This window comes from Gobius niger (genome assembly GCF_951799975.1).
Source record: "Gobius niger genome assembly, chromosome: 3".
NCBI classification, from domain to species: domain Eukaryota; kingdom Metazoa; phylum Chordata; class Actinopteri; order Gobiiformes; family Gobiidae; genus Gobius; species Gobius niger.
The window spans coordinates 44,394,542-44,422,025 of NC_136854.1; the positions used below are offsets into that span (position 1 = coordinate 44,394,542).

At 37.7% G+C, this 27,484-nt stretch overlaps 1 protein-coding gene across 1 annotated transcript in view; it reads right to left on the reverse strand.

The window, feature by feature from the left end:
• The window catches only part of LOC306961116 (complement C3-like), a gene marked incomplete at both ends in the record, with an annotated part of 38,255 nt that extends 12,144 nt beyond the window's left edge, over positions 1-26,111 (reverse strand). The window contains 15 exons of the mRNA XM_079553732.1: positions 838-981; positions 1,058-1,173; positions 4,470-4,584; positions 5,460-5,562; positions 7,593-7,680; positions 9,335-9,417; positions 9,511-9,602; positions 12,422-12,492; positions 15,178-15,343; positions 19,737-19,926; positions 22,897-22,926; positions 23,012-23,047; positions 24,587-24,601; positions 24,681-24,882; positions 26,075-26,111. Of these exons, the coding sequence (XP_079409858.1) occupies positions 838-981; positions 1,058-1,173; positions 4,470-4,584; positions 5,460-5,562; positions 7,593-7,680; positions 9,335-9,417; positions 9,511-9,602; positions 12,422-12,492; positions 15,178-15,343; positions 19,737-19,926; positions 22,897-22,926; positions 23,012-23,047; positions 24,587-24,601; positions 24,681-24,882; positions 26,075-26,111 (1,488 nt within the window). The remainder of the gene's footprint in view (positions 1-837; positions 982-1,057; positions 1,174-4,469; positions 4,585-5,459; positions 5,563-7,592; positions 7,681-9,334; positions 9,418-9,510; positions 9,603-12,421; positions 12,493-15,177; positions 15,344-19,736; positions 19,927-22,896; positions 22,927-23,011; positions 23,048-24,586; positions 24,602-24,680; positions 24,883-26,074) is intronic.
• Between the last annotated feature and the right edge of the window lie 1,373 nt (positions 26,112-27,484).

Here is a 27,484-nt window from a genome sequence, read left to right on the forward strand (position 1 = left end):
AAATGTATGAAAAAGTGGCAAAAATGTCACAAGAAATGGACAAAAAATTGACGAAAAAATGACAAAAAATATAACAAAAAATTGACCAAAATTTGATAAAAATTTGACCAAAAAATGACAAAAAAATGAAAAAAATGTGATAAAAATGTGACAAAAAAATGACAAAAATGTGATAAAAAATTGACGAAAAAATGACAAAAATGTGAAAAAAAATTTACGAAAAATGTGACAAAAAAATGACAAAAAAATGACAAAAAATGACAAAAAATGACAAAAATGTGACAAAAAAATGACAAAAATGTGACAAAAATGTGACAAAAAAATGACAAAAATGTGACAAAAATGTGACAAAAATGTGACAAAAAAATGACAAAAAAATGACAAAAATGTGACAAAAATGTGACAAAAATGTGACAAAAAAATGACAAAAATGTGACAAAAAAATGTGACAAAAAAGTTACAAAAATGAGTTCAAGACCCACAAAAAAATTATGGAAAAAAAAATCTGATGACGTGAGGACTACGATCCTCTCGGTTCAGGCGAGTTAAGAGGTTAAAAAGTGGGAGGCTCACATACAAACGCTTGTAACTCCTACACCGTTCACCAGATTTGGAGGTAAAAAGCCTCAAATGAAAGCTGAAAATCTGCAGTTTAAGCACATGTTTGTTGTTAAATTGATTGTGGTGGTTTATAGAGCCAAAAACATAAGAATCGAGTAGAAAATTGCTACAAAGATGGAAAAATTGTGCCGTCTGCATCGATATGACTTGTCTTGGTAGAAACTGGTGTGAAATCGTGAACCATATTGTCTTAGATAAAGATAATGGAGTTCTGACCGTGATGACTTGAGTCCTCTTGTCTCGGGGCATGTTGATAGTGGGGTGAGTGGTGCCTCCGACGACCTCTAGTGGAGAGTCCAGGTACGTCAGCTTCACTTTGACGTTGTGGACCGGAGTGCCGTCGTGGTACCTCACATCCAGCTGCACGAGAACGAAACGAAAGAGGTTTTTTTTAGCTTTGGCTTGAGCACATTTCTGCTGTGGAGGCGCTCTTCACCGTGAGGTCCAGGGGCAGCCCGGGTTTGAAGAACCGCGGCGCGTCTCGGAACGATAGAACGTACGGGGAAATCACCACCCTGATGCCGCCCTTCTCCACCTCCACCAGGTCACCGCCTGAAGACACCAGAGGGGGCAGCAGTGAGCTACTCGAGGCAAGGTTCAGGTGAAGAGGGAGAAATAAATACAGTAAGTAATATCAGTTTGAAGCTTTGGCTGTAGATTACGGATATACATATGAGAGAAAAACATGTACAATACATTTTTAAGTTTGGATGACGGCAGATTAACCTCTCACCACCCGCCAAAACCAAAAGCATTCTCTCCTCTGTGCCATTGTCGTCACTTTTTATTTCCCTGCACTTATTGTGCTTTGTCACTTTATTACTTTTTTGCTGGATTTTTGTCATTTTTTCTGATGGATTTTTGTCACTTTTTTTTGCTGGATTTTTGTCACTTTTTTGCTGGATTTTTGTCACTTTTTTTTGCTGGATTTTTGTCTTTTTTCTGATGGATTTTTGTCTTTTTTTGATGGATTTTTGTCACTTTTTTTGATGGATTTTTGTCACTTTTTTTTGCTGGATTTTTGTCACTTTTTTTGCTGGATTTTTGTCTTTTTTCTGATGGATTTTTGTCTTTTTTTGCTGGATTTTTGTCACTTTTTTCTGTTGGATTTTTGTCTTTTTTCTGCTGGATTTTTGTCTTTTTTTGCTGGATTTTTTTCTTTTTTTTGCTGGATTTTTGTCTTTTTTTGCTGGATTTTTGTCACTTTTTTGCTGGATTTTTGTCTTTTTTTGCTGGATTTTTGTCTTTTTTTTTGCTGGATTTTTGTTTTTTTTCTGCTGGATTTTTGTCACTTTTTTGGTGGATTTTTGTCACTTTTTTGGTGGATTTTTGTCACTTTTTTGCTGGATTTTTGTCACTTTTTTGCTGGATTTTTGTCACTTTTTTGATGGATTTTTGTCACTTTTTTGATGGATTTTTGTCTTTTTCTGCTGGATTTTTGACACTTTTTTTGATGGATTTTTGTCACTTTTTTGTTGGATTTTTGTCTTTTTCTGTAAAGCGCTTTGTGACTATATGTCTGTGAAAGGCGCTATATAAATAAAGATCTTCTTCTTCTTCTTCTGCTGGATTTTTGTCTTTTTTTTGATGGATTTTTATCTTTTTTTTGATGGATTTTTATCTTTTTTTTGCTGGATTTTTGTCTTTTTTTTGCTGGATTTTAGTCTTTTTTTGCTGGATTTTTGTCACTTTTTTGCTGGATTTTTGTCTTTTTTTGCTGGATTTTTGTCTTTTTTTTGCTGGATTTTTGTTTTTTTTTCTGCTGGATTTTTGTCACTTTTTTGCTGGATTTTTATCTTTTTTTTGCTGGATTTTTATCTTTTTTTTGATGGATTTTTATCTTTTTTTTGCTGGATTTTTATCTTTTTTTTGCTGGATTTTTGTCTTTTTTTCTGGTGGATTTTTGTCACTTTTTTGGTGGATTTTTGTCACTTTTTTGCTGGATTTTTGTCATTTTTCTGCTGGATTTTTGTCACTTTTTTGTTGAGTTTTTATCCCTTTTTTTGGTCACTTTTAAGCGTTTTCTTGTTGCGTTTACATCCTCATTTTCTTCTCGTTTTTTATCGCTGTTTTGTCGAAGCTTTTAGATTTGGAGAATTTGGAGAAAACATGTTCAGGTGGGAGTTAAGAGGTTAACATGTATGATTTTGTATATTATTAACAAAACATATTAGACATTAGAATAATTATTAGAATTAGATCAGAAAAAAAACTTCAAAATCTTGCTGAATCCAAGCTTGTAAAGTTTGGAGTCTGTAGGAGCGACTGAAGTGGAGCTGTTGTTGCAGGAGTGGAAGAGAAAACCCTAATGTGTTTCTCCCGTCATGTTCCTCAGACATATCCCCGAGCCGCCACCTTTATGTGGTGGAGGGTTTGAGCCTGAATGATCCTGGAGCTCTGCTGTCGGGGGGTCGTGCCCCTGGTCGGGTCTCAGGGCAGGTCCTATAGGTGACGGGTCAGACACAGAGCGGGGCAGAAGCTCCTTATGAGAGACCGACAGGCCTGAGAATCATGAGGCCGTCCTTCTGTGGACCCACCACCTGCAGGGGGAGCCATAGATACAGACGGCATCTCTGGAATCGCCCATATATGGTCATGTTTGAAAACAGTTAAGGGGGAAAAATCTAAACTTTCTCTAATTATTCAAAAACGACTTTAACAAACGCTGAATTATGAAAATGGTTTTATACTAAATAATGATACAAAGACATGGGGAGGAGCAAAGTGGTTCAACAGCCCATAAACACATAAATAACGGAGAATGCTAACATGAAGCTTCATGCTTGCATCGTGCCAATGCTAACGGCTAGCAAGCAGTAGCTTCAACTGCCGTTTTTTTCGCTTCTACTGAACAATCTGCTGTGAGAAAACATCCATATGGGCCTGATTTACACCTGACTTTATTTCTGTGATAAATAAGTTCATATTCCATCAGAAAATGGCTAAAAAGGTGGAAAATTGTGCTTCCCTAAAGATTGTGTTTTCCCCCTCGGCGAAGCCACGCCCCCTTCTATGACGAGACGCCGTCTGTATCTATAAGGGGCTGGTGCCATGTGATTCCCACGATCCGGCAACGGTAAAGGTTTCCCATAAAGGAGATTGACATACTTGGTTGACAGCAGTGTTTTGGCCACAGTACTGGTGGATACAAGATTTGTCAATATTATACAATATACAGCGGAAACGTAACAAGCTACTTTACCAGAGGAGAAACGAGAAAACTTAACAAGTTACTTTTAAATGTAAAGTTACGCAACACTGTTAATCATTACCCATTTCCATTTCCAGTCTTGCATTGACAAATTTCCCACATGTGACGTAAGTGAAGGTTTTTCCTGCAGGTCCAAAGTTTAGGGTCCAGTCAGTGTTAAACTAATATTGACTTTGAGGTTATTTGAGGGAAAAGTTCAGTCTTCAATAGTTTGGTAAATTCTTTTTTCATTGTGATTGTGGTGGCAGGAGTTAATACTTTAAGCATGTTTATCATGAATGATGTAATTAGGATAGAGATGCTGTCGATCAGGGGTCACCAACCTTTTTTCAGCTGAGGGCTACTTCAAGAACACTAAGTTGTTCGAGAGCTACCAGTTAAAAAAGCTACCTAAAGACTTAAATGTACACTGTTTACTTATAGGATATTGACCCCATATTATATTAAAATATCTTTATTTTAAAGTGTATTTTTAAGAATCAGATTCAAGAAAATTAAGTGTTTTACATCTTAGAAAAAAGAAGGCGAAAGCATTCTTAATTTTGAACCTAAACTAGTCCTGGCCTGACCTGAAACAGATGTTTTATCACAAAAGCTGAACAAACCCTTCTCCAGATGTGACAGTGAGATTCCGCACCTGAGTCCGTGAGCACCGAGGCTTTGACGTAGATGGATTTTCCCACCAGAATCCGGATGTTTGGATACTCGGCCTTCAGATCGCTCAGGGTCAGAGACACTTTCCCTTCGTCCAGCTAAACACACACAACAATTATTATTGAGACTGAACCGATTTCTGAATGTCATGATGAGCTAATCCAGTGAGATCAGAGATGGAAAACAATAGTGGTGACAATGCACATCCCTGACGGGCTCTGCAAACCTGCGATAGATACAGACGCATCTCTGGAATCGCCCATATATGGTCATGTTTGAAAACAGTTAAGGGGGAAAACAATTTTGAAAAAGTGTAAATTTTCTCTAATTATTCAAAAACTACTTTAACAAACGCTGAATTATGAATGTAGTTTCTACTAAATAAAGATACAAAGACATGGGGAGGAGCAAAGAGGTTCAACAGCCCATAAATACATGAATAACGGAGAATGCTAACTTGATGCTACATGTTAGCATCGGGCTAATGCTAACGGTTAGCTAGCGCTAGCTACAACTGCCGTTTTTTCACTTCTACTGAACAATCTGTTGCGACAAAATATCCACATGGGCCCGATTTACACTTAATCTATGTGTGATAAATAAGTTGATATTCCACCAGAAAATGTGTTTCTCTAAAGATTCTATTTTCCCCCTCAGTGAAGCCACGCCCCCTTCTATGACGAGATGCGTCTGTATCTATGCAGCGAGTGCCTGTTGTCACGGCTGTGGGAGTTCAAATATAATGCATTATAAAGCCCAGACACTTTACTTTTACTGCCACAAACTTAACATATGCATATTTATATCAAAAGATTTGAAAACATTAGATAAAGCAGAGGAATTAAGTTAACCTTGGATATTTTAAAGTTTGATCATTCTGAAAACTTTAACATGCAGTTGGCTACGTTTTGAACTTTAACTTTTGCATTCTTCACACATGTATTAAAAACACAGTAAAACCCTGAATGCTCACGTCGCTGATCTGCTTCATGGCTCGCAGTCGGAGCTTCTCGCGCTCGTGTTTGATCCCGAACATGATGTAGGCCTTTCCCCGAACCGGCTGTCCGTACAGATACCTGCACCGGACACAAGAGTCATGCTTTTACTAGAGTCAACCCTGTAATTCCACTGCTTTAATACAATCTTAAAGAGTTTAATCCTCAGAAACAGAATGTCCAAACTCTGTAGTGATGTGACGTTCATGACCGAGCGGCTCTTTTTCACGGCTCTTTTTCACGGAGCAGGCGACACAAGTCAAAGCTTCTTGCACTAAAATGATTTGTCAGACAGTTACAGCCTCTTTTTATCAGTTATGGAGCAAGATTTTTAATTTTAAATGATTCAAATAAAAAAAGTGTCTTTTCTCGATAAAAGTCAAGTGAAGGTCAGCTCACACTACACGACTTTTCTAGTCTTAAACGATTGTATATAGAATGGGGGGTCCACACTTAACGACTGGATTCAGTGCGATTATAGAACATCTGGGGGTTCACACTTAACGACTGAGAATCATCAGAGCGACACACGATTCTGACAAACAGCTGATGTTTTATAACACAGCGCGTCTGTCGTCTCTACGGCTTCAAAACTGACCCCAAGTCCACAAAGACAGGCCTGTGTTTGTGAGCGCGGGATAACGTGTGTGTCCCGACTGGTCAACGGTGTCAACAATGTCACAACACCGCAGCGCTAGCTTACTGCTACTACCAAGCTTCCACTGGGCTATAGTTCTGTCACATGGAGGTAAAAGTCGGCGACAGGAAGAAGCGGGATGTATTTCAGTGGATTTAATAAGAAAGGGAGACGGAGTCAGCCTTAGGATGGAGGAGAAAGCGGGGAGGTTAGCCGGCGTTAGCGGGGAGGCTAGCCGCCGTTAGCGGGGAGGTGAAGCTGAACAGTTCGTCTCCAAACTCAGTAAGAGCCGCTAAACTCTGTTCGTGGTTGAAATGTAGCTGGAAAAGGTGGTTGTGGTGAACTTTTGCTGATATAAAGTGGTGCTGTTTCGTGTGTAGGGCTGTGGCCGTGAAATGAGTCGTTTGTGTCGCTGGTTTAACAGAGAAGTGAAAAAAGGAGGCGGTGTTTTCCTGTCTTTATATCTCTCTGTCATTCACATTTGTGTCGGTAAAATCACCCACGTTTCTCCCGTGCGTCCAAAATCAGGCTTAAAAATCAAACATGTTTGATTTCCTACGACTGGAGTCTAGTCGCGTCTTTCTGCCCCCCACACTACACGACCCCCCCACACTACACGACCCGACTCTGTGTGACCGCCTTCGACCAGACGCGACTCGATTAGACTCGGCACGACTGAATTAGAGCAAAATCGGGCATAAAAGTCGTGTAGTGTGAGCTGAGCTTTAGATATTGTGACTTATCTGGCTGTCATTATTAACATTTCATATTAAAAAGAGCCAGTGTTTTGAATGGCTCTTTGAAATGAACAGTTTGCACAGACTCTGCTTCCTGTAAAGAGCCGTAAACCCATCACTAAAACTTTGTTTATCGAGAGACTCAGAAACAAAAACAGACTGAACTGTTTCTGCTCATCATAAAACTGGGAGTGATCTTTTTGCCACAAAACATATATTCAGTTTACGACACTATTATGAACTGCACTAATATAACAGAACAGTGGTCTGAGGGCCATAATTTCTGACTGATGTTTCTATAAAATAGTCCCTATAGCCCCTTTAAGGAAAGGTTTTTGCTTTCTTTTGAATACAATATATACAAATACTATGTTTTTTCTTCCATTTAAATTTGAAATAATTCCAAGTACCCCTGTAGTGATTGGTCTGATTGGTCGACGCTCGTGAATTTCTCCAAAAAGTTCAACATTTCCCAACTCTAGCGTCGGCCGCGCTCGATGCCCTGGAGGCGTCAAAGCTCACCAAGCGCGAAACGCTTCAAAACGCTGCGGGACCTCCTGACGCTAACCCAGCGTTATCACAGGAGGAATATCTCGCTGTAGAAAGTTTAAGAAAATTAGGGACCAGGCTCTAAAGCTCTTTTTCACGAGTCTAAAGTCCAATGCATTCCAATAGGGGACTAGTGGCTACATGGAGGTACTGCAGCAATGGCGGCCTCTAGTGTTCAGACGCTGTACCTGGCTGTGAGCGTTACGACCAGTTCAGTGTCGTCGATGCTGAAGTACGGTTTCTCAGGCGTCAGGGTCACGTTGAAAGCAGGAAGCACTGAAAGAAGAGAGACTTTATTTTACTGTATTTTCTTTCTTAAAGGGACTATAAGGAGTTTAAAAATGTTAAAATTAAGTATTTTCCTCCACCTACATGTTCCAGCCATGTCCTAATGTGTAGAATGAGCTCAGACCTGTTCACCACAACTGCCTCTAAAATCCTGTACGGTCACTCAAAAATGTATCACTTCGGCCCGAATTGCCGTCATGCACGAGCTTAACATAGAAGGTGTAGTTACATATATGGCCAGAGGTGGCAGTAGTGAGTATAAAATGGCGAACTTGCTTCCAGCCCCTTTAAAGGGATATTTCAGGATGCGATCATTCGTGTGATGCGAGGTCAGTTCGACACAGACATGTATATGGTTAGTCTGGTGTTATCAGTGATTTGCCTCAGGTGCTCTGTGGAGCGGGTCACACTGTTTTTAATGCAGGCTAGCTGATACCATAGAAATGCACTAGCCTAGCACTAGCCTAGCGCCACGAAACTCTTCAAACATAAGAACTGCGTGAATTACAAAAAAAATATCTCCAGAAATCAGCAACACTCTGGATAACGAGGAAGTGAGGCCCTGTGTCAAACATCCTGAAACATCCCTTTAACCACTTAACTGAAAATAGCAACAAAACTGAGACGAAAACAATGATGGAAATGTGACAAAAAAGTGATGAAAAATTTATGAAAAAGTGGCAAAAATGTCACAAGAAATTGACGAAAAAAATGACAAAAATTTGATAAAATTTGACTGAAAAATAACAAAAATTTGACAAAAAAACGATAAAAAATGTGATTAAAAAAATGGACGAAAAATGACAAAAAAGTGACAAAAAAATTATGAAAAAGTGGCAAAAATGTGACAAAAAAATGACAAAAAAATTATGAAAAAGTGGCAAAAATGTGACAAAAAAATGACAAAAATGTGATAAAAATTTACAAGAAATTGACAAAAAAATAACAAAAAATTACAAAAAATTGACAAAAAAATGACAAAAAATGACAAAAAATGTGATTAAAAAAATGGACAAAAAATGACAAAAAAGTGACATAAAAATTATGAAAAAGTGGCAAAAATGTGACAAAAAAATGACAAAAATGTGATAAAAATTTGACAAAAAAATAACAAAAAAATGGACCAAAAATTACGAAAAAATGACAAAAATGTGACAAAAAATTGATAAAATTTGACTGAAAAATAACAAAAAAATGACAAAAAAGTGACATAAAAATTATGAAAAAGTGGCAAAAATGTCAAAAGAAATTGACAAAAAAATGACAAAAAATTGATAAAAACTGACGAAAAAATGACAAAAATGTGATAAAAATTTGACAAAAAATTGACAAAAAAATAACAAAAAATGACAAAAAAATGACTAATATGTGACAAAATGCTACAAAAAAAATTACAAAAATGTGATAAAAATTTGACTGAAAAATGACCAAAAAAAAGACAAAAATGTGATTAAAAAAATGGACGAAAAAAGTAAAAAAAATGTGACAGAAAATGACAAAAAAATGACAAAAAAATGACAAAAAAGTTACAAAAATGAGCTGAATACCCAACAAAAAAATGATGGAAAAAATGTGATGACGTGAGGACAAAGATCCTCTCAGTTCAGGCGGGGGTTAAGAGGTTAAATATCTCTGCACTCACCGTATTTCTTCACTTCAAACGTGGTGTTGAACGAGTTCTGCGCCCAGTGGTCGAACTTGGCCGTCACTGTCCACAAGCCCTCACTGCGGAAACAAACAGCGGTTAATACCCGAGGTGGGGGCGCGGTGCAGAGGAGGCGCCCCCCCCCCAGAGGGAAGAGACGGTAAAGGACTGACTTGACGAGCTCGGGGAGGGTGTAGCTGCTTTTGAAGACGCCGTTCACCGCCCTCATCCTGGACGTCTGCAACACCGCGATGCCGTCGGGATTCTGAGAGCGGCAGAGTCAACGTTAAAGGAAGAAGCAAAACATGTGAAGGAAAAAACCCATCCTGACATTTTACTGAACCTTTTCAACCACATTTAACCCCTTAACTCCCACCTGAACCGAGAGCATTTACTCCTGTTTGGCTTTACCCCAATCCAAAAGCTTCTGGAAAAAAGCTGTGGAAATAGCAAGAAAACAATGATGGAAATGTGACAAAAAAGTGACGAAAAATTTATGAAAAAGTGGCAAAAATGTCACAAAAATGTCACAAGAAATTGACAAAAAATGGACGAAAAAATGACAAAAAATGACAAAAAAAATCACAAAAAAATGACAAAAAAATGACAAAAATGTGACAAAAATGTGATAAAAAATGGATGAAAAAAAAGCCAAAAAATGGAGGAAAAATGACAAAAATGTGTGGAATATGATAAAAATTTGATTAAAAAATTACAAAAAATTTGACAAAAAGTGACGAAAAATTTATGAAAAAGTGGCACAAATGTCACAAAAATGTCACAAGAAATTGACAAAAAATTGAGGAAAAATGACAAAAATGTGACAAAAATTGACAAAAAATTGATTTTAAAAAAATGACAAAAAATTGATTAAAAAAAGACCAAAAAAATACAAAAATATGATAAAAATGTGATTAAAAAATGACAAAAAATTGACAAAAAATGACAAAAAAAAGACATAAAAAATGACAAAAAATTGACAAAAAATGACAAAAAAATTGATGAAAAATGGATTAAAAAAACGACAAAAAAATGACCAAAAAAATGACAAAAATGTGACAAAATGTTACAAAAATATACAAAAATATGATAAAAATGTGATTAAAAAATTACAAAAAATTTACAGAAAATGACAAAAAAAAGACAAAAAATGACAAAAAAGTGACAAAAAAAATGACAAAGAAAATGACAAAAAAGTTACAAAAATGAGTTGAATACCCAACAAAAAAATGATGGAAAAAAAATGGGATGACGTGAGGAAAAAGATCCTCTCGGTTCAGGCAGGAGTTAAGAGGTTAAAGAGGGGGGTATTCTGCAAAATGGACTTTTTCCAGCTTTCCATCATGTTATTCTGTCACTCCCTCATTAAAAACATGGCTGAAGTGTTGCCTTGGCACATTCACGTATTTCTGAGTAATCTGTAAAGACTCTGATGGCGGCCATTTTAGGGATAGGTTTGCCTGAGTCCTCCTAGGAACGCCCCCACCTCCTGGAGACGCCTCCGACCTTTGGTCACCAGCCGAGTAACCAACCACTGCTCCTCAGCAGAACCCCCTCCCCACTGATGCCACAGACAGCGTGTGGAGGGGGCGTGTCTAAAGGCTCAGAGGTTCTTAAAGAGACAGAGGCCTATTTCAAGACATTCACTACAGCCATTTTGAGAGACATTTTATACAAGGCAGTTATTCTAATTTACTGCATTTACAGACCAACAGGAGGTTTGTCATCATTGTAGTGAGATATAGACTGGTGCTGTGGGACTGACAAAAGCAGAACACCCCCTCTTTAAAGTGATAGTCTGTAAGTTTCAAAGTGAGGACAGATAGAGTGAACTTTAAAAGTTTAACAATCAAATCCCTCTTCAAAATGAGGAGAACAGGATTTTCAAAAGTTAACAATCAAGCCCCTCCCCCTGCCTCCTGATTGGTCCTGACAGGCTGGTTCACAGGAAAAGCTCGTCTCATTGGTCAGCGTGGGAGGATACTAGACTCTGATTATGATTAAGAATAGACCAAAATAAAACACACATATTATTACTTACTTTACATCAAAATGCAAGACCAGGTGGTTAATTTTGCACATTTTATTACATCTGTAAAACATGTAGACTTCCAGACTATCACTTTAAAGGTACACAGTATTTTACAATGATGAAAATATCCGTCATAAAATAAATGCTTGTATTTCAATTTGATTCATTGGGTATAATTCTGCGCGCCGTGGCTTTAAGCAAAACTCGTAAGGAATTGTTTCTGTCAAAAAAAAATATCTCCAGAAATCAGCAACACTCTGGATAACGAGGAAATGAGGCCCTATGTCAAAAATAGCAACAAAACTGAGAAGAAAACAATGATGGAAAAGTGGCAAAAATGTGACAAAAAAGTGACGAAAAATGTGATAAAATTTGACAAAAAAATAACAAAAAATTGACAAAAAATGACCCAAAAAAATGACAAAAAATGTGATTAAAAAAATGGACGAAAAAATTACAAAAAAATTACAAAAATGTGACAAAGAAATTATGAAAAAGTGGCAAAAATGTCACAAGAAATTGACAAAAAAATGACAAAAATTTGACAAAATGTGAAAAAAAATGACAAAAATGTGATAAAAATTTGACAAAAAATTACAAAAAAATGACAAAAAAATGACAAAAAAATGATAAAAAATGACAAAAAAAATGACAAAAAAAAAGACAAAAATTTGACAAAATGTGACAAAAAATGACAAAAATGTGATAAAAATTTGACAAAAAATTTACAAAAAAATAACAAAAAATTACAAAAAAATGAAAACAAAATGTGACAAAAATTTGACTGAAAAATGACAAAAATGGCAAAAAAAATGACAAAAATGTGATTAAGAAAATATCTGTCATAAAATAAATGCTTGTATTTCAGTTTGATTCATTGGGTAAAATTCTACGCGGTGTGGCTTTAAGCAAAACTCGTAAGGAATTGTTTCTGTCACTAAACTGTGTCAGGACCAAAACACGGCCAAGATCGACTAAACATGAATATGGAGAAAAAAAAGTAAATATTCGAGATACAAAACCATCCCGTGCTGCACCCGACCTTCACATACCTTAATATCGACTGTGATCGTTCCTTCCAAAGCCTTGAAATCCGTCGAGGAAACGTAGGCTCTGAACAAGACTGTGGACACAAAAAACATCAGAGTCTGAGGGCGTTTTCACACATGTTGGAGCTCCTGATGGTTTTATTTGCTTTAATTGAATATATATGAAATAGATGAAAATCCATTAATAGAAAGCTGTGATGAAGGCTGTTTTTTTTTTTTACTTTAACCTCTTAACTCCCGCCTGAACTGAGAGCATTGTCTCCAGTTCAGCTTTACCCAAATCCTGTAGGCCAGTGTAACGCCTCATTTGAAAACTAAGATCTACAAAACTCATCTAAATGGATCTTTTTCCTCACGTCATCAGATTTTTTCCATCTTTTTTTTCCCCAACTCATTTTTGTAACTTTTTTGTCTTTTTTTTGTCACTTTTTTGTCTTTTTTTGTCACATTTTTTGTCATTTTTTATCATTTTTTTGGTCACATTTTTGTCACATTTTTGTCACATTTTTGTCATTTTTTCGTCACTTATTTGTCAAAGTTTTCTCATTTTTTGTCACATTTCCATCATTGTTTTTGTCTCAGTTTTGTCGCTATTTTCTCACCTTTTTTCCAGAAGCTTTTGGATTGGGGTAAAGCCAAACTGGAGAAAATGTGCTCGGTTCAGGTGGGGGGTTAAGGGGTTAAACATATTCAATTAAAAAGCATCAGGGTTTCCCACTAATACATTAGTTGTAGCGCCTGCCATAGTCTATTTTTTATTTATATCTAATTGCAGATTTCCTATTGAGAATGTGACTGGATTAGAAATGCGCATCTTAAAGGCACACTGCGTAACATTTTGGACCAGTGTTAATTTTGACAACGTATTTTAGTTTAGTTTTAGTCTTTTGACTAAAATCTTTTCAATTTTAGTCTAGTTTTAGTCGACTAAATTTCAGACTAATTGAGTGGACTTTGCATTGATAATATTGATTCTAATCATGTTTAATGTTGTTCCTCTGCTTCATGTTTCTGCTCCACATGAACAAAGCTCAGAGCTGATCCTTTAAACATGATCTGAGGCTCTTTCAGACGCTCAATACAAGTTTGGATGATTTTAGTCTCTCCTTTTCATTTTTATTTAGTCTCATTTTAGTCGACTCAAATATCTGGACATTTTAGTCACAGTTTTAGTCTCATGAGAAACTTTTAATTTAGTTTTAGTCCAATTTTAGTCACAAAAATATCACTTTGCTGCTCATATTTGTTTGTATATTTATGAGGTATTTATGAGGTGAAATAAATGCTTGTATTTCAATATTGTTTATTGGGTACAATGTTACGCGGTGTGGCTTTAATGTGAAAAGCTGCAGGTGAATTCAGTGTAGAGAATTCAATTTGAAACTTTAGCTGTAGATTACACATGATCTGGCAAACCCCCCAGATTTTTTCTCGTGACCAGGTTGAGAACCACTGTTTTAAAGCAGCACTAAGTAACGTGTTTACCATAATAAACCCTCCCCGTCGTCCCTGTGGGGGTGATACAAGTGTTTAAGGGATGATTGGAGGGTCTTTCATCGCCCCCTGGTGTCTCTGGCCAGAAAACCACAATTGCAACTTTCCCCGCTCTGACCCAGAGTCACCAATACACACTAATGGAATCAGGAGGAAGAAGCTAACAGGCTAACGGGCAAAGCTAACTGTGGGCTAGCTCCACTTAAACAGTATTTACAGCCAAGTTTGAGTGAAATAAATGATCTCCATTGTGTAACCGGATGAACAATATCCCTCTGTCCCTTTGTCTTTTCTGTCAGTGCAGGATTTACTCTCACGGAGTAAAAAACACAACATGCTACGACACCTGCAGTGGCGCTTATGGCCTCTAGGGGCATGAGTTACTTAGTACTGCTTTAAGTGAGAATATCTAAATAGTGGATAGCACAAAATATATATATTTTTTTCTTTTCAGGGGATTTTGGAGCTTTAACCCCTTAACTCCCGCCTGAACCGAGCACATTTTCTCCAGTTTGGCTTTACCCCAATCCAAAAGCTTCTGGGAAAAAGGTGTGAAAATAGAGACAGAACTGAGACGAAAACAATGATGGAAATGTGACAAAAAATTGACAAAAAATTGACAAAAAATGACAAAAATGCGACATAATGTTACCAAAAAAATAAAAAAACATGATAAAAAAAAATAAAAAAATAATCACAAAATAATTACAAAAATGTGATAAAAAATTGACGAAAAAATGACGAAAAAATTACAAAAAATTGACAAAAAATGGACAAAAAATTGACAAAAAATGACAAAAATGCGACAAAATGTTACCAAAAAAATAAAAAAACATGACTAAAATTACAAAAATGTGATAAAAAATTGACTAAAAATTTGACTAAAAAATGAAAAAAAATTGACAAAAAAATGAAAAAAAATTGATAAAAAATTTAAGAAAAAATTACAAAAATGTGACAAAATGTTACAAAAAACAAACAAAAATATGATAAAAAATTTGACCAAAAAAATAAAAAAACGTGATAAAAAATTGACAAAAAAATTACAAAAAATTTGATAAAAAATTGGCGAAAAAATGACGAAAAAATGACAAAAATGTGACAAAAAAAGACAAAAAAAAAAAGACTAAAAAGTTACAAAAATGAGTTGAACACCCAACAAAAACAGTCTGCTGACGTGAGGAAACAGATCCTCTCGGTTCAGGCGGGGGTTCAGAGCTTATGTGTGTGAAGCGAGTCCAGTAAAGTGTTTGAGCCTCGCTGACCTCGGTCCCCGGGGTTGTAGATGGGTTTGTCCGTCTGGATGAAGATGAACCCGTGGTGGAAGGACACCAGCATCAGCCGCTCCTCGGCCGGAAAGCCCGTGAACGTCACTTTCAAATACACAAACTTGTCCGTTTTCTCCTCGGGCTTCAGGTTCTCGGACGGAAGCTGAGAAGGACAGATCAAATGATGTCAGTGACGATGTTAATGATTAGTGTTTGTGCAAAGAAATGTCTCAATAACTCTCTCCTTTCAATCATTTCGGTTACAAACATTATTATACACTTAAGAAAAAGAGCTATATCATTAAGATGCTGCAGGGGAAAAGGAAAACAACTTTTGCTGTAGATTACCAACATCACCATGCGGGAAAAATAAAAATGGCCAATATTTTCAGTGACACAATCTAATCTAATAGTAGGTCAAGTTTAAATGTGTGGTTTTAATGTGTTGATAAATTATTTACAAAGATTAGCTGAGAGGGGTTTTGGATCGCGCTTCGTTTTTGAATAAGCTTGTTGTTAGTAGTAGTAGAAATGTATTGTCCCCGTGGGGAAATTCATTTGCAGTGAGTGGAAATACACAAATACAAATACAACTACTTTACAACCAATAGTCATCCTTCAATAAAGAGCAATAAGAACAATTTATAACGCTGGTTACCGAGACCAATCCACTGTTTATTAAAGCCAAGATTCTAAAACTTCAAGACATGATCACTTTTAAAACTGCTCAGTTAATGTACAAAGCTAAAAATAAGCAACGACCTCTAAAAATTCAGCAGTTGATTTCTGAAAGAGAAGGAAAATATCATTTAAGGGGCTTGGATCACTTTAAAACTGCCCATGCCCGGACATCCAGAAACAGTTTGTGTGTGTCCGTTTGTGGTCCTGAAATATGGAATAAATGACACGTAGACCTCAAACCATGTCCGAATATCAGACAGTTTCAACATCAATACAAAGAATGGATTTTCTCTAAGTATCGGAAGAAAATCTCTGACTTTTCATGTTCAGCTGTTGCAAACCTTGATTGGTTGTATCCACACTGTATATGACAACTTGATTTAGATCACAGAGCTCAGATTATTGTTTTAAGGAAGCCTAAAAAGTCAATAGGAAAAGAGACTGACAGTTCTTAAAAGGGGTGGGACTAAATAAGTGTTTACTTCCCCCCCACTCCTTTTCGAACAGCCTCATCTCAAAGGTGCAAAAGGTAAAACAAAGTGTTTGTACTAAGACGTAAATGTGTTGAGCTGCACGTCTGAAACTGAGCTCATCTGCCTCGATCATGGCAGGTTTTGAGTTCGTCTGAGTTTGTGTTTTTATGTTTTGTTCATGGTCCGAATAAAGATTATTCATTCATTATTCATTCAGTGACCACAGCAGATAAATCCAAACATTGACAACCTCAGTTTAAATTATGTTAAAATCGTCACCTACATTCCTAAAAAACTTTCTCTGACAGACCAGCTGTGCAGAATAAAAAAAATAAAAATAATGTTGGTTACTTCGTATTGTTGGTTTGTTTTATAATAACTTGTGGCACAAATGCCTGGTCCTGTTTTTAGTCAGGGCGGGGCTCCTGTACCTGCGACCTGAGGGGAGCAGCTCAAACTCTCTAAACAGAGGATGTTCTGATAATATTATGTCTGCTTTATCTAGAGCTCGAGCAAAGTAAATGACCTGCAGACCCTTCAGAGGAACACCCAGGATTTTGCTGCAACTGTACATATTTTCCTGAGGGAGTTCTTTTGTGCCTCAGTCATGGCCCCGAAACCAGCAGATGATCCAGAAAGTCAGAACACTCTCCACAAAAGCAACATGTTTCTATCCACCTGAAAGGACACCAGTCTCTTCATAAAATAAAGTCTCTGTTGACCCTTTTTTGTGATGTGATCTGTATGTTTATCCCACTTTAGTGGAAGAAATCTGGATAAATAAAGAAAATGGCTTTGTTTTGTGCGGTTCAAAGCTCAATAAATCAGACAGGAATGAGACATTATAGAATCTCTCTGAAAAAAACAAGACTATTGCGTAATATTTAGTAGGAGCACACTTTCAGATCTTGCCCCTCCAGATTAGGGTACGTGAGGTGGAGAAACACCATGGCCGTTGGCGATGTTATGAACAACAGCCTTTTCCTCCAACCAGACTCCGCAGCCGGAAAGGGGGAGGGGTCGTGGGGGTGAACATGCAATAACGGCCGCGCGAGTGCCGACCCGCCAGTGTTCATTTTGACAACACATTTTACTTTAGTTTTAGTCTTTTGACAAAAATGTAATTTGATTTTAGTCAAAAGACTATCTTCAATTTTACTCTAGTTTTAGTCGACTAAATTAAGACTAGTTTATTGGACTTTGCATTGATAATATTGATTATAATCATATTTAATGTTGTTCCTCTGCTTCATGTTTCTGCTCCACATGAACAAAGCTCAGAGCTGATCCTTTAAACATGATCTGAGGCTCTTTCAGACACTCAATACAAGTTTGGATGATTTTAGTCTCTCCTTTCATTTTTATTTAGTCTGATTTTAGTCGACTCAAATATCTGGACATTTTAGTCACAGTTTTAGTCTCATGAGAAACTTTTAATTTAGTTTTAGTCCAATTTTAGTCACAAAAATATCACTTTGACTAAAATTAAGACTAAATATTTTAGTCGACGACATTAACACTGCGACCCGCACCACAGCGACACCGCTTTCTCTCGGGGCACGGACTTTGTCTCGCTCACAATGGGGTTAAGGTGTCAGTTTGGCCTGTGAGAGCCTGTGATGCTTAAAGGGACTTGTGACAAAGTGGGTTTGTCCCATTGTGTGTGTTTGTTATTTTTTGTTTTTTGTTTCGTTTGAAATATCCACCAGCCAACAATAACCTCAGATTCATGTTTATGTTAATAATTATCCATTTAAAACTTTGTTTATTCATTTACTCAGACATTTACCTGTACCACCTGGTGAGAAAGGAAGGGGCGTGGTCTTTGTCAGCCATTTTAAAAACCTCAGGCTGAACCATGTGGAAGGGAAGAAACTAGGAGTGGTACCTACCGGTGGGAGGTCCTTTCCCATTAGGGGAGGAGGTATAAAAGCTGACTGCTGTAGTCACTAGGGGCCATTTTGTATCTGTGTGTCAGAAGTTCTGTTTGCGTGAGCAATAAATGTCTGGTGAGAACTCTAACTTCGTTAAGTCTGCCCATTTCAACCCCTCGTGGCAGCTTCTTCACAGGACTAGATGCAAGTTGGTCATTTTATTCTCAGTACTGCCACCTCAGGTCTGACGCGTATCCTATATTAAGCTCGTGCATGACGGCACTTCAGACCTGAAGTGACACCTTTCTGAGTGACAGTGCAGGATTTTAGAGGCAGTTGTGTTTAAAAATGTTAAAATAATGTATTTTCCTCCCCCTACATGTTCCAGCATGTGTAGAATGAGCTCAGACCTGTTCACCACAACTGCCTCTAAAATCCTGCTCTGTCACTCAGAAAGGTGTTACTTCAGGTCTGAATTGCCGTCATGCACGAGCTTAAAGGAACAGGCCAGCGTTTCTCCACACTGAGATATGTTCTTACCTGAGCTGTGACGAGTTCTTTAGGACCTGTCTGATCTTCAGTCACGTAAACACAGCGCAGACGGCGTTAGCATTTAGCCTCTCCCTCTCTCCTCTATAGCTCCAAAACAGGTCAAGATAGAAGGAGTAGTTCGAAATCCGCACAGTAATCTTCACTTTACTGTGCGGATGCCAAACTACTCCTGGTATTATTACGCCTTACAATATAGTCCCCCCTTTTATCCGCTTAGAAAATCCACATTGTTTAGTTTTGTGTAATTATACTTTGTAGTGGAACACTTCACGTAACCATATTTAAATAGGGAAAACGTGGAAGAGCTTGGTAGCTTCTATCTTGACCTGTTAGAGCCTCAGCTTCACAGCTCGAAGGTCCTGGGTTCGATTCCCACCAGGACGGGGCCTTTCTGTGTGGAGCATGTTCTCCCCGTGTCTACCACTAAAACATGTACAATAGGTGAATCCTCCAGCAGGTGATTCTGGCTCCACATCATGGAGGCGGGTCTCCGGGCGCGGCAATACTTTCCTTAAATATTAGTATTTATTAAGAACATTTGGCTCAAAAATGTAATTTAGAACATTTTGCTTGAATCAAGCAAAATATATAAAATATATATATATATATATATATATATATAAAAAATATCCACAATTTTTCACTAAATAAGAATGTTTTCCTTAAATTATTCAATTTTCTGAGCACATTTTGCTTAATTCTAGCTGTTTATTTGCTTAAATTTAGTGTTTCTTTCTTGTTTTATGATGAGAAAAATATTCTAGAAATACGAATTCTGACCCCATTGGCAGAATTTTTTCCTTAAAACAAGACAAAATGTCTTATTTTAAGATTTTTTTTCCTTGTTTTTAGTGGGGCACTTTCTGCAGTGTAAAAGAAAAGAAAAATTGTAAAGGGAGAGTTGTTTTCACCCTGACTTTAGAACTAAGATGTTAAGGGAGAAACATTATCAGCTGCGTGAGAAAGCAGGCCTGACCCGGATGCTGTGCAGGAGGTGGTGTCCGTTGTCGGGCGTCAGAACGGCGTTGCTCTCCATCAGGACGCTGCTCCTGCTGTAGTCCCAGATCTGGATCCCGACCCCGAGCGACCCGGAGACGCCATCGGCCTGAAGGACCAGGTTCTGCTCGGCGTCGGCCTTCAGCACGTCCGGGGCGAGCACCGTGAACCTGCAGCGAGGAGAGCCGTGAAACTGCCCTGCTTCACAACCAGGCGAATGAACTCACACATAAAACATCAATGTAATCGCTCAGAGAAACGCACCGACCACAGAAAAGGTGGTCAAGGTGTGGTCAGGAAGTATTGATAAGCATCAGTCATCCTTTTAGGGATTAAGGTGAGGGGTTTCCATGAATAAGAAGAGCTGTCAGAGCTGCAGAACATCCAGAACGCTGCTGCTCGAGCCCTGACAGGAACCAGGAAACACGACCATATTAGTCCAGTGCTCCGGGCTCTGCACTGGCTTCCTGTCGCTCAGAGAATAGACTTGAACCTCTTACCACCCGCCAAAACCAAACGCATTCCCTCCTCTTTGCCATCGTCGTCACTTTTTATTTCACTTATGCGTCTTAGTCACTTAGTCACTTTTTTATTACTTTTTGCTGGATTTTTGTCACTTTTTTGTTGGATTTTTGTTATTTTTTTGTTGGATTTTTGTCATTTTTTTGTCGGATTTTTGTAATTTTTTTGTTGGATTTTTGTCATTTTTTTGTTGGATTTTTGTCACTTTTTTGTCGGATTTTTGTAATTTTTTTTGTTGGATTTTTGTCATTTTTTTGTTGGATTTTTGTCACTTTTTTGTCGGATTTTTGTAATTTTTTTTGTAGGATTTTTGTCACTTTTTTGTTGGATTTTTGTCACTTTTTTGCAGGATTTTTGTCACTTTTTTGTTGGATTTTTGTCACTTTTTTGATGGATTTTTGTCACTTTTTTGTTGGATTTTTGTCACTTTTTTGCTGGATTTTTGTCACTTTTTTGCTGGATTTTTGTCACTTTTTTGTTGGATTTTTGTCACTTTTTTGCTGGATTTTTATCACTTTTTTGATGGATTTTTGTCACTTTTTTGCAGGATTTTTGTCACTTTTTTGTTGGATTTTTGTCACTTTTTTGTTGGATTTTTGTCACTTTTTTGATGGATTTTTGTCACTTTTTTGTTGGATTTTTGTCACTTTTTTGCTGGATTTTTGTCACTTTTTGTTGGATTTTTGTCACTTTTTTGCTGGATTTTTGTCACTTTTTTGTTGGATTTTTGTCATTTTTTGTTGGATTTTTGTCTTTTTTTTTGCTGGATTTTTGTCTTTTTTTGCTGGATTTTTGTCATTTTTTGTTGGATTTTTGTCATTTTTTGTCGGATTTTTGTCTTTTTTTTCTGGATTTTTGTCACTTTTTTGCTGGATTTTTGTCACTTTTTTGTTGGATTTTTGTCACTTTTTTGCTGGATTTTTGTCACTTTTTTGATGGATTTTTGTCACTTTTTTGTTGGATTTTTGTCACTTTTTTGCTGGATTTTTGTCACTTTTTTGTTGGATTTTTGTCACTTTTTTGCTGGATTTTTGTCACTTTTTTGTTGGATTTTTGTCACTTTTTTGATGGATTTTTGTCACTTTTTTGTTGGATTTTTGTCTTTTTTGTTGGATTTTTGTTTTGTTTTTTGCTGGATTTTTGTCACTTTTTTGTTAGATTTTTGTCACTTTTTTGCTGGATTTTTGTCACTTTTTTGATGGATTTTTGTCACTTTTTTGTTGGATTTTTGTCACTTTTTTGCTGGATTTTTGTCACTTTTTTGTTGGATTTTTGTCACTTTTTTGCTGGATTTTTGTCACTTTTTTGTTGGATTTTTGTCACTTTTTTGATGGATTTTTGTCACTTTTTTGTTGGATTTTTGTCTTTTTTGTTGGATTTTTGTTTTGTTTTTTGCTGGATTTTTGTCACTTTTTTGTTAGATTTTTGTCACTTTTTTGTTGGATTTTTGTCTTTTTTTGCTGGATTTTTGTCACTTTTTTGTTGGATTTTTGTCTTTTTTTGCTGGATTTTTGTCACTTTTTTGTTGGATTTTTGTCACTTTTTTTGCTGGATTTTTGTCACTTTTTTGTTGGATTTTTGTCTTTTTTTGCTGGATTTTTGTCACTTTTTTGTTGGATTTTTGTCATTTTTTGTCGGATTTTTGTCTTTTTTTTCTGGATTTTTGTCACTTTTTTGCTGGATTTTTGTCACTTTTTTGTTGGATTTTTGTCACTTTTTTGCTGGATTTTTGTCACTTTTTTGATGGATTTTTGTCACTTTTTTGTTGGATTTTTGTCACTTTTTTGCTGGATTTTTGTCACTTTTTTGTTGGATTTTTGTCACTTTTTTGCTGGATTTTTGTCACTTTTTTGTTGGATTTTTGTCACTTTTTTGATGGATTTTTGTCACTTTTTTGTTGGATTTTTGTCTTTTTTGTTGGATTTTTGTTTTGTTTTTTGCTGGATTTTTGTCACTTTTTTGTTAGATTTTTGTCACTTTTTTGTTGGATTTTTGTCTTTTTTTGCTGGATTTTTGTCACTTTTTTGTTGGATTTTTGTCTTTTTTTGCTGGATTTTTGTCACTTTTTTGTTGGATTTTTGTCACTTTTTTGTTGGATTTTTGTCACTTTTTTGTTGGATTTTTGTCTTTTTTTGCTGGATTTTTGTCACTTTTTTGTTGGATTTTTGTCACTTTTTTGTTGGATTTTTGTCACTTTTTTGTTGGATTTTTGTCTTTTTTTCATAAAAAAATAAATAATTCATAAATAAAGTTTTTGTTTCAGCTACAACCTGCAACAGCTCTGTCATCTTTGTTTGTTTGTCTCATTTGTGAAGCGTCTTTGAGTGAAAAGCGCTATATAAGACTTATGTATTATTATTAACTTTTTCACAACTAAACATTGATTGGATTTGCGATTTGATCCAACGCCCCAAACATGTGACCTCTCCCCCCCGAGCGATTCAAGCCCGTCCCAGAAATAGTGTTCGCAACATTACCACAACTGTTTGACTGTTTGTTTTCACCGAGACGACCTGGAGACTCGTGGGCGTGTCCGCTCTCTCCGGCCAGACACGCCCTTTCCTTAGTTCTTGAATAAGCTGTTTATATGTGGGAAAATCCCTCTGAAAAGACTGTACCTGGGTTTGGTGCTGATCTGATTTTGGCCCCTGTAAAAAAAAGAGAGAAACTTGTTATAATGAATTAAATTGTGAAGAAAAGAATCACACAACATGAACTCAGAGTCAGAGTCACCTGTTTCGCGCAGTGTGGCTGCCAAACGTCTCGAATCTGGAAAACATAGAGAGTAACTCCATCGTCAGTAACAGTAAGTAAGTAAAGCTCTGACCCTCAGCCTGAAGTAAAGCTCTGACCCTCAGCCTGAAGTAAAGCTCTGACCCTCAGCCTGAAGTAAAGCTCTGACCCTCAGCCTGAAGTAAAGCTCTGACCCTCAGCCTGAAGTAAAGCTCTGACCCTCAGCCTGAAGTAAAGCTCTGACCCACAGCCTGAAGTAAAGCTCTGACCCTCAGCCTGAAGTAAAGCTCTGACTCTCAGCCTGAAGTAAAGCTCTGACTCTCAGCCTGAAGTAAAGCTCTGACCCTCAGCCTGAAGTAAAGCTCTGACCCACAGCCTGAAGTAAAGCTCTGACTCTCAGCCTGAAGTAAAGCTCTGACTCTCAGCCTGAAGTAAAGCTCTGACCCTCAGCCTGAAGTAAAGCTCTGACCCTCAGCCTGAAGTAAAGCTCTGACCCACAGCCTGAAGTAAAGCTCTGACTCTCAGCCTGAAGTAAAGCTCTGACTCTCAGCCTGAAGTAAAGCTGCCTGAGGAGAAACACTGCTGTGGGAAGTTCGGTCCACTGACAGAGGCCGGGTCTCCGACAGAGGCCGGGTCTCTGACAGGGGCCGGGTTCGCGGCTGGCGGAGGCAAATTAAAGCCGGTCTCTAAAACAGGCTTTTATTAGAAACTATAGCAGTAGAAATATTCCCCATGTTAGGAGTTTGTCTCATACTGGTGTAAATGAAAACTCAGGTGCAGGAAGTAACAAACTGAACCCGGGCCGAGGGGGACGCTGCGGAGGAGCTGATCCCAGCGTAACTTTGACACAGATTTAGCCACTTTTCAAACCTCCTGTGACCATATTTGGAAACAGGGCAAATGTTTATGACTCTCCAGGGTTTTAATAAAGTCTCCATCGCGTCTTCAAAGCACGTCCAGCTGCTCCGTGTGCAGGTCAGTCCCACGCCTCAAAATAACTCCTCCCATCAGCGCGAGCGTCTCGTCTTCTCTCGGGTCAGTCTCATGATCGATCACAAACACAAACGCTCCGTCTAAACTCGCCTTTTACACAAGATAACAACAAATAATCCGGTCCGGTAAAAACGAAACAGAAACCTGCAGTGACACTGATGTCAAAGCTCCGCTAACAGCAACGAAACACTTCCTGTTGTCCCGACAAAATAAAAGTGTCAATGTTCCAGCCGCTGGGAGAGGGTTTGAAATGTTACTTAATAAATGAACCGAATATTTTAGGTGCAAATGGACACAAATCTGTTTTTCTTTGTTTTCCTGGTCAAATAGAAATAAAGGCCTGTCTCTAATTGTGGCCTGGTTCCAATAAAGGCCTGGTCCCAGATGTCCTTGAGTAAATAAAGGCCCCGGACTATATTAGAGCATTTACGGTAAACTACCCATCCGTACTAACTTTAATCTGTTCCCAGTAACAAACGAAAGAAACTCACATCACCACGACGATGGAGAACGTCCTGAAACGCCCCATGTAAACACGAGTACTTCAAAACCCTGATGAAAAGCAGGAGTCACGATACTCACCTTTCTCTCCAGCTTCTAAAAAACAAAACATAACAGATAAACATGAGAAAGCGTCGCAACATCTGAGAAAGAATCCGGATCCAAAGGTACTCACTGTCCGTGCACAGAGTAAAGAAACGCCAGGAGAAGGAAAAGCCTCCACCGCTCCATGGCTCTGAGGTTCTGGCACTCGGGTCCGGCCTGGTCCCGGATCAGGACGAGAGGAGGAGGAGGAGCCTGAGTCTGTTTGTCCAGTGAGTGTTGACGTTTCTGAGGCCGAAGGTCAGAGCAGCTCCGTGACGGGGTTTCCAGGTCTGCTGCAATTCCAGAAAACTCAGAAATGAACTCAGATCAGAGATTCACACGTTAAGCAAAAAAAGAGAAAACTTCCTCTCTTCGGAAACAGGTTCTTAGTCGACCGTCTGACATTTGAACCGTACCGTTAAATGTTACGTTTGTGTTTCTCATCCAAGGAAAGAGAAGTGAGAGGAAAAGTGAAAGAAGTCCTGGGCCTCACTCGCATCATGAAGAAGCAGAAGCGTCACACGGCCTCGCAGAAACACAGGCAAGGCAAGTTTATTTGTAGAGCACAATTCATACACAAGGCAATTCAAAGTGCTTCACAGCTGCATAAATACAAGAAAACAAATAGAATCAATAAAAACATCAACATAAAATTAATCAATTACAGTAAAAGGCGAGAGTGCAGATAAATACTGTCAGTCATGTGCATCGGTAAAAAGAACTGTTTTCAGCCTGGATTTGAACATTGTCAGAGTTGAGGCCTGTCTCACATCCTCATGAAGACTGATCCAGATTTTAGCTGCATGAAACTTAAACGCAGCCTCACCGTGTTTAGTCCTGACTCTGGAACCACCAGGAGGCCCCTCCCCTCCCTGAGATGGTTCATACGGCTGTAACATGTCAGAGATGGACTTTGGAGCTAAACCATGAAAAGACTTGTAACGAGCAGAGCTGTTTTAAAGTCTATTCTCTGAGCGACAGGAAGCCAGTGCAGAGACCGGAGCACTGGACTAATATGCTCGTGTTTCCTGGTTCTTGTCAGGACTCGAGCAGCAGCGTTCTGGATGTTCACATACTCAAACGATGGAAAAACCCCAAATGACAATTTTTGCAGGAGTAAATTGTCCCTGAATATGGCACAAACACCCCCACCCCTCTGGTTTTGGCGAGTTCCCCACAAGGGCTGGGCTTCCCACCTTTCTGAACCTTTCAAGGAACAAGATGAGATGAGATAATCCTTTATTGATCTCACAACGGAGAAATTCACTTGTTACAATCGACATTCAATAAGAGTGTGCAAAAACAGAAACGTGCAAACAAGTGAATAGCAGAAAAACGAGGAATCTTATGTACAATAAGTAAAGCAAAAATCTTAAGGGGCGGAATTATAACAAAAAGGAAAGAAATAAAAATGGAATAAAAATGAGGACAGATTATATAAGTAGCATATCGGGGGTTGTTACAAGTCTTTTCATGGTTTAGCACCAAAGTCCATCTCTGACACGTTAGAACCATGAACCATCTCAGGGAGGGGCCTCCTGGTGGTTCCAGAGTCAGGACTAAACACGGTGAGGCTAAAGCTAAAATCTGGATCAGTCTTCACGAGGATGTGAGACAGGCCTCAGCTCTGACAATGTTCAAATCCAGGCTGAAAACAGTTCCGTTTGCCCGAGCGTATGACTGAAAGTATTTTATCTGCACTCTCGCCTTTTACTGTAATTGATAAATGTTTATGTTGACGTCCAGAGGAGAAGGAGCGACAAAACAGAGGTAACTTTGTGTGAACGAGCAAGAAAAAATAGTGCTCATGAGAGAGTGAGTCAAAACAAGACTTAAAAATGCATAACTGAAAGTATTTTATCTCCACTCTTGCCTCTTACTGTAATTGATTAATTCTATGTTGATGTTTTTATTGATTGTATTTGTTTTCTTATATTTTACGCTGCTTTAACTGTGAAGCACTTTGAATTGCCTTGTGTATGAATTGTGCTCTACAAATAAACTTGCCATAAAGCGACAGTCCTAGTGCAGCTCTGTAGGAGGAGACTGTGACTCATGGGGCTGAATGGTTGATCTCTTGTGTATCTGTGGTTGGGACCCCCTGGTCTAAACGACCCCTTTATCGAGCTGGAGCTGCTGTCTGGCCTGTGTTCAACCTAAACTGACACAACTCCTCCCATGCACTGACTTTTTGATCTTGATTATGAGCCATTATGCTAAGATTAGAACAGAAGCAGGAAATACTTTGTACTAGGGCTGTGCAATTAATCGAAATTCGATTACGATTTCGATTACAACAGTAAACGATTACAAAATTAGCATAATCGCAAAAAATCGCAAACATTTTTATTAATTTTTTTGTCAATATTTTTTTTTTTTCCAATTTTTTTTGGGGGGGATTTTTGTCACTTTTTTGATGGATTTTTTTTCACTTTTTTGATGGATTTTTGTCTTTTTTTTTGATGGATTTTTGTCACTTTTTTTTGCTGGATTTTTGTCACTTTTTTGCTGGATTTTTGTCATTTTTTTGATGGATTTTTGTCTGTTTTTGATGGATTTTTGTCACTTTTTTGCTGGATTTTTGTCTTTTTTTTGATGGATTTTTGTCTTTTTTTTGATGGATTTTTGTCATTTTTTTGCTGGATTTTTGTCTTTTTTTTGATGGATTTTTGTCTGTTTTTGATGGATTTTTGTCACTTTTTTGCTGGATTTTTGTCACTTTTTTGCTGGATTTTTGTCTTTTTTTTGATGGATTTTTGTCTTTTTTTTGCTGGATTTTTGTCACTTTTTTGCTGGATTTTTGTCTTTTTTTTGATGGATTTTTGTCTTTTTTTTGATGGATTTTTGTCATTTTTTTGCTGGATTTTTGTCTTTTTTTTGATGGATTTTTGTCTG